General features: G+C 47.7%; 1 protein-coding gene across 8 annotated transcripts in view; it reads right to left on the minus strand.

The window, feature by feature from the left end:
* Window positions 1–7413, minus strand: part of RGS3 (regulator of G-protein signaling 3) — a 222393-nt gene that overhangs the window by 67089 nt on the left and 147891 nt on the right. For all 8 annotated transcript variants that reach the window (XM_019510367.1, XM_019510370.1, XM_019510366.1 and 5 more), the window contains one exon: window positions 5630–5752. In XM_019510367.1, the coding sequence (XP_019365912.1) occupies window positions 5630–5752 (123 nt within the window). The remainder of the gene's footprint in view (window positions 1–5629; window positions 5753–7413) is intronic.

Below are 7413 nucleotides of genomic sequence, written 5' to 3' on the forward strand. Positions count from 1 at the left end.
TCTGAGGTCCCTTCCAGCCCTAATGTCTGTGAAATCTATAATATCTATGAACTCTGCACAGACACCCAGACAATAGAGTTATAGTCACAACAGTGATGATCTCACAACACTGGCTTCAGACAAAGGGAAGTCAGAACAAGACTAGAACCACAGGGGCATGTCCCAGGGGAGACTCAGGCTGTCAGACTATGACATATGTAGACATACTCCAGCTATCTTTAATCTTGCCAGCAGCACATTGATTACAGTGTAGCTATGGGATACCAAATTTCAGGGTGGATCATACAAAGCCAACTAGGACCATGGGTAAGTACTCAACAGCAGCCTTTCATTGAAATCCATGTTGCTGCAGCTAAACTGCTACCAGCAACCAGCTAGCTAGGGTGATGCTAAACTTGAGTATGTCTAGATGTATTGTAATCACACCTCCAACAGCAGAAAAGACATACCCTCAGGGTACAGGAGGAGATAGGTGAGATTCAAGCAGAAGAAACTGCACAAACACACAAAAAAAGTCATGAGGAGCAAGCAAAGGATGTCAGCTGAGTAAGTGGGAGTAGATGCTGAATCAGGGACAGGGAAAGCAGGACACACACACAGGAAGGCACAAAAGAGCAAGGTATCCATATACAGGAGGATGCAGGAGGCAGAAAGATAGGATGTGCTAAGGGAGTGGGGGAGCTGTGCCTTTGCAAGTGTGATGGGGACAAGTGTTCAGAGACGGCAGGCATTTGGGCGATTCACACAAAAAGCAGGGATCCAGTGAGGCCCCAGAAAGACTATGAAACCAAGAGAACTGTTTTGAATTGGATTTTAAAAAGGGAAGCCACAGAAGATGTAAGGAGATAGGGATGGAGAGGAAACTAGGGTGGAGGATGGGAAATGGAAAGCCTGCATAGAAGGAAGGGAGGTGCCCTGAGATGGGGTAAGACCCACATCCTTAAGGTGAAGACGAATATGGCTGCAACATCAAGAACCTCTACAGTTAAGGCAAAGGAGAGCAACTGCCTGCATAAGCAGGGCAATGACTGGGCAGAGGTGAGAGGCCTGTGGGTAAGAGTAATCTCCACAGGGTTTCCCAAGGGCTGATCTCTCAGGAATGACCAGAACAAGCCCCATGACTATTCAAGCGCTGCTCTGATTGAACAGAACGGGAGAGTGTACAAAGCCTTGTAGAGAGCTGTAGGGCCACCACTGCCCACCCAGGTACCATGAAAGCCCTTCTTGCTCCAAGGGGTGGGAGAAGAAGCTCATGTTGCAGGCAGGCTATTTCTGCTGGAGTCAGAAGGCCTGGTGCTGGTTGGGCATATGGGAAGCTCTCCCAGGAAGCAGCACGAAACCACTCCCTGCCTGATTGTTCCATATACTGCAGTTATTTTTAGTGTCTTCGTTCTCCCGCTCAGGGTGATTCACACTCCTCTCATTCATTCAGTCCCAGCCAGACATTATAGAACCGCCAACAGGCCCTACAGACCTTACACAACTCTCAGCAGAGAAGGCTTCTGCCTAGCTCCTCTGGCACCCAAAGCTGGCACGGAGGCCCTGCCTAAGAATCTACAGAGTCCAGATGGAGAGCAATGACTGATGTAATTGGCTCAACACCATCCAGCAGGCCAGGGCTCACTGCCTCTCAGTTCATATTGCTGGCACCCATGGTCAGACATTGTAAAATTCTGCGGTGTCAAATAGTGCAAAAAGGGAAAGGGAAGGCAAGAAGTGCCCCCTCAAGAGGTACCAGGCTGGAGAAAGCTGCTCTTACACCCTTCTGAGTGGTTCTCTGTAGTGGCTCCATTCTTTGTGTGAGGTCTCTGTATACAGAGAACATCACCAAACACGATACAAAATGCTACCAGGGGACTCAGCATATCCACATGAAGGCCAAGCCTCAGCTATAGTGGCTAATTTTTCTATAGTGATATAAAGCTGCCCAGCTCCTAGGAAATCAATTGTACATGGGATGTGCAGCACCTGACACTACTCAGTGGGATGCTCCTTTCAAGGTTTTTCATATCTAGAATGAAAGCTGGACAAAAAAGAAGTACAGACCCATTCCTGACATCTGTGCACTTGGAGCACCTAGGCTCAGCTTTTAGTCTGCTCTGCTACTGTTCCCTGGTACCAAAGTGGGTGCAGTGTCGACTTCTGTTGCACTTGCTGGAATAGTCACAGGATCATGGAGAAATAGGGATGGAAAGGGCCTCTGGAGGCCATCTAGTCCAACCCCTTGTCTAAAGCAGGATCATCCTTATCCAAACCATCTAATACAAGTCCTTGTCTAACCTATTCCTAAGCTACACAATCAATCCTGCTCCACACCTACACAGCATATTGCCCAAAGACACCAAAAGCACCCTAACCTGCCACTAGTAAAGCAGTCAGTGTCCTGCTACTGCAAGTGTTGTTAAAATGCACTCAAGAGACCCAAGAAAGAGGGCCATGGTACCTGCTACAGAGGAAGAGAAAAACCCTCACAGCCTGTACCAATTTAACCTTGAGGTGAAATTCCTTCCTGATCCCAAATGCAACAATAAATCTAGGCCTGAACAGAGGAACAGTGAGCATAACTCTACCCATCACAACCTTTTATTGGACAGCCAAAACTCCTCTTTCAGTATCCCCTTCATAAATTTATCCTGGATCCTTTAATCTTTTTTCATAACTAAGCCAGTCCTATACACTTAGATGGGAGCAAACTCTATTCAGGCAGCAAATGAAATGCTACCTAAAACAGGGGGTCTGGGACCAAGGGACCAGGAGCACAGGTCAGAAATAATGGTCGATGGGAACCAAATGCCTGGAGCAGGGGAACAAGGGCCAGGACCAGCGGATACAATGTCACAATTTCATCCTTATTCTGGCTACACAAAAGGCCCAGAAAGCTACTGGATCCTCACCAGCTGAGTTTTCCCTTGGTGTGAGCACAACCACCTCCTTCTCCCACAGCCTATTACCACTCAGAAATGAGGCAGTGCATTGCATTTCACCAGAAACAATGCACCCTGACCTGTCCATGCATTTTGCCCTGTGCTGGTATGTGTATATACAGATGGCTTAGAGAGAGCAAGCTCACTTTGCATTCAAGTGTTATGTGAAAAGCTGAGGGCAGGCTGGGATGGGATGCGGGTGCCAATTCCCCAATGCCAACCCTGTGCGGCAGTCCTTTCTGTGGCCGGGTTTATTGAAACAGGTCTTTTGTGAGCTCTGATTGTTCCAGGGCATGATGCCCATCCCCATTTCTCTAATGAAAATGCTGTCTGGAGTTACTGGAAGCAATAACTGTAGATTACTCACAGAATGAATCTAGGAACCCAAACCAGACCAGGCAGAGATTTTAGTAGAAGAGGAACAAGGGGATGAGACACTCTTAGGTTCATTGTTCACCTGGCAACAAAACTCAGTGAATCCTTATGCTTTGTTCTAAAAATCAGTGAACCAATTGGTCTCAAGTAGTCCTGGTAGGTGAGCTTTTACAAATGCCCTCTTTAAATATCACCCTGAACAACACAGCCCTCAGCGCCAAAGCAAACTGCCTGTCATCACGGCTCAGAAGGGATATTTATATAGCTCATTAGTACTTCAGTCTGGAAGTTCTCGGCTCAGATTCTGTTGGCTATTAGCATCTCTCAGGTCATTCCCTCTACTACCCGCCCCCAAAGATGGCACTTCCCTCCCTGGTCCTGGCAAAACCCAGAGTATGCCCACCTCAGCCTCACTTTTCCCTTCATATGGAGAGTTATCTCTGATGGAAAAATTTGTCCAGATATGCATTCATTACCAGACCATTTTATACCTTATCACTACAATACTTGCTTACATGCCCCTTGAGCACTGCTGCTCACATCTTCTCAGGCCATGCACAGCTAGGGACTAAAATCTGCCCTCTGGATACTGGTTGCACATGCAGATTGCCTGGGCCTGTTCAAGCTTCCTGAGCTGAGCTCTACAGTAGTAGCAGGAGGCATTCAGGATCATGGGAGGATCACCTGCTCAGCCACACACATGATGTTCAAATGCAGTAGGATGGAAGTTACTCACTGAGGCCTCAAATTAGCCACAGAACAACAGACACGTTATAATGGGGAGCTTCAAGTTTCTCCCTGTTACGACTCCACTTTGGGTGAACTCTATGTTTCCCTGGCAATCACACACTATGATGTCACAAACACTGTAGTGCATGCCTTACTGTTTCAGAAGTTAGCTAAATTGCCATGAGATAAGTAAGTAAGAAGGTAGGGTAGCCAGATTTTTGTCACCTGATGGAGGAGGAGGAAACTATCTGCCCCAGGTAATTTATATTTCTTATAGATTCCATTCCTAATCAAAATTACCTCCCAAAGCTATTCCAGGCCATTTTGCATCTGAAGAAGGAATCCAGAAGCTCCATCTCCTGCACAGAAATGTCTGTACTGACCCAATTTGGGACACTGCAAAGTAAATGTCATATTTCCTCTGCCCAGAGAAGTGGCTGAGACATTCTGTTCCTTAGCACCGCTATTCATCAGCAATCACAGCAAGAATGAGAAACCTTGTGCTTCACTTCAGCAAGGCACAACCACAGCTGTCCAGGCTGTGTCTAGGACTAACAGGAACCATGAACAAGTGTTCACATAGACAAGATACCACCAAAGTATCTAGAGTAAGTCTGACTCAGCACCATTTGTCTGAATGCTTCTGCTCTGGCCAGCCTGGAGGAGCTTTTTCTGTCCTAGAGCAATGCTAGGATCAGTCCCAGCGTCATCCCCACTGAGAGAGATACTCAGCAGCAGAAGAGATTACAAATCCCTGCTCACCCTGAAACATGGCAGTGATCTCAGCTCCTGAGGGATGTGGCGTCCCCGTTATAATATGTCTCTGCCACTAACAGACCTCCTTGCTGACATCCTCAGCAGAAAGGCCCTAGGAGACAGGGTCTCTCATTAGAGCAAAGATAAAACATGTAAATAGTCCATGTACGGGGCAAGCTTACCACTCCCTATGTCCTGCCAATTCTACATGTGGTTATCGGTCTGCAGGACTCACAAGCCAGCAGCCAAACCATATTTCTTTAATAAGGGAGACACTGTTGCTACCTCATGCAAAAAAGCAGTGCTCATTAAAGACCTTTCTGGGCCCTAAGGCCAGATCACAAGGGCCTGCCTGAATGTCTATGGCTGTCCTGTGGCAGGGGAGAAGGCAGAGTCTCAACAATGCTGCTATACAAGACTCCCATGGGCTTGGCCTTTCAAATCAGGATCCAGAGCTCCTAGCCTGAACTTGTGTGCATTGTAAGGATGTATTTCTCTCTCCTAATTTACTCAGGAATTATCTGAAGGAAAGCAGTTAAAAACCAGTGCTGCCTCAGCTGTCCAAATACAGACACCGGGGCGAGGAGGGGCAGGGGAATGTAGCCTGTTTGCCAAAGTCTGGCTCAACTTGGGCTCAGTGACTGCAAATGCAATAAACTCTTCCCGAGACAGCGCAAGACTGCAGACACAGCAGTTCTTGGGTGCACATTCACACCTCACCTGGCTGAATCTGGCTTTCAGAGCCTGTCAGAAGTGTGGAAAAAGCGCCTGCAGCAAAGATGGCCCCTAGTGCTCAGAGCGAGGGGGCTCTGTCAGCCTGGCTGGCCAGCCCAAGGGCTCCTTACCTTGCTCTCAGCAGAATTTGTTGCTGGATGCTGCTGCTTGGTGATGTTCTCAGCCAGACACCAGCAGATTCTCTTCTTCTGCTCCTGGGAGTAAGCTTCCAAACTTAATAAGCACTCCGACTTCTGACGTAAAGAAAACACAGGCAGAAAGCGAGGTCATTAGCAGCATGTCACAGGGCCCTGGCTTTGTTTGCAAAGCACTTGTCTCCCAAACCCCATCGCTGATGAAAGTAAGAACAAGCAGAGTCCACTCTGAACAAGTCCCCATCATCTCAGGCTCTGAAGAGCCAGGAGCAAGTAAAACAAAGAGGAAAATCCGTTCCGAAGTGGCAGAATGTCAAGACATAGCTTGAAAAGCTTTCTGTAATGTGGAGCGATGGATTTTTTTACTCCCAATAAGTGAAGCAGTGTGGTAAGATCTGGACAGAATGTCAGCAGTATTGCATCATGTGACACCACAGTGGAAATGCGTCTATTGAACTAATTCAGAGGATGGAAATTGCTCTTTGCTGTGCGCAAACATAATGACACGACATAGCCTGAACTACTGAAAGCAGCCAAGCTCAGGCTGGGTTGGGCTACAGCTAGGGCTAACCTGCAAAAAAGCTACAATAATAAGAGGCCAAGAATGGAAAATTAAAGTCTCTCCCCTTTTACTTCTTTGTCCAGAGGAAGATGTAGAAGGGGGTCACTGGAACCCTGTATTGTACCTGTATTAAGACAAAGTTCATATGAGAGAGGCACAACCACTACAGAAGGTGCAGACAGAAGTGCAGCTCCCTGGTCTAACTCACAGAGCTTTACAGAAAGCACCATGGGTTAGACCGACCCTCCCAACCCAACAGACCTTAGCTGTTGGATCAGGAGGATGGGGAATCAAGCTCCAATTTGGAGCTAATCCAGTGAGAGAGGCTGTGGGTCTGCAGCCTCTTCCCCTAGCTCTACCCCGCCTCTCCCAGCTCTGGTGCCATCTCAGGATGGGAGAGGGAAAAGACAGGGGAGGGAGGTCCATTCTGGGGTTTGCCCAGACACACTGGATTGGGGAAGTGGGTGGATTGGAGCCCCTCACCTCGGTTAATCTGTCACGTGATTGGAGCGCACTGCAGTTGTACTCTTCTGTTTGGGCATGGCTGTAGAGCACTTTCAAGGGGCCAATTACATGACAAATGTTATTTCAGTCTGCACCTAGAGAGACTGATCCCTCTGAAACAATGGAATTCACCCCAAACATGGGGGGTTTCACTGGCCTCTGCCCACAGCAGCCCTCAGGCCTGGCTGAGCCCATGCTGTGTCCCAAGGCCCAGGCTTTGGCATGTTTCAGCTGCTACAGTCCCCACGTGCCTTATAACATGCACTTGAGAATCAAACTTCTGCGCTTTCCTGTGAGATGTTCTTGGGGGCCGCTCCCACCCAACCAGCTTAATAAGCCCTCATTGGCAAACACCTGCCAGTCTCTGAACTGACAACCTCTCGATCCACAAACTAAACATGAGGCAGTAAGTGGGGCCTGGCTGGGGCTGGGAAGGTTTCCTTTACAATGATAAGTGCTGTGGCTGGATGATTTCATTCTGTGGTTAATTCTGCAAAACAGGATCTTCAAACTGACCTGCAAGGAAATAAAACTGGTCTTGTGCCCTTATAGCTTATTTATGAGGCATGAAAAAAAAGATCTGGATGCATACTTTTGTCTTTGGGGTTATTTCAGCCAGAAAAGCAAGTATTAGTTACCCTAGGTTTTTTTCCTGGAAAGCTGTATACATGACAGTGGACCTTGCAGGTTGATT

Source organism: Gavialis gangeticus, unplaced genomic scaffold (genome assembly GCF_001723915.1).
Source record: "Gavialis gangeticus isolate Ggan-Ray unplaced genomic scaffold, GavGan_comp1, whole genome shotgun sequence".
Lineage (NCBI taxonomy): Eukaryota > Metazoa > Chordata > Crocodylia > Gavialidae > Gavialis > Gavialis gangeticus.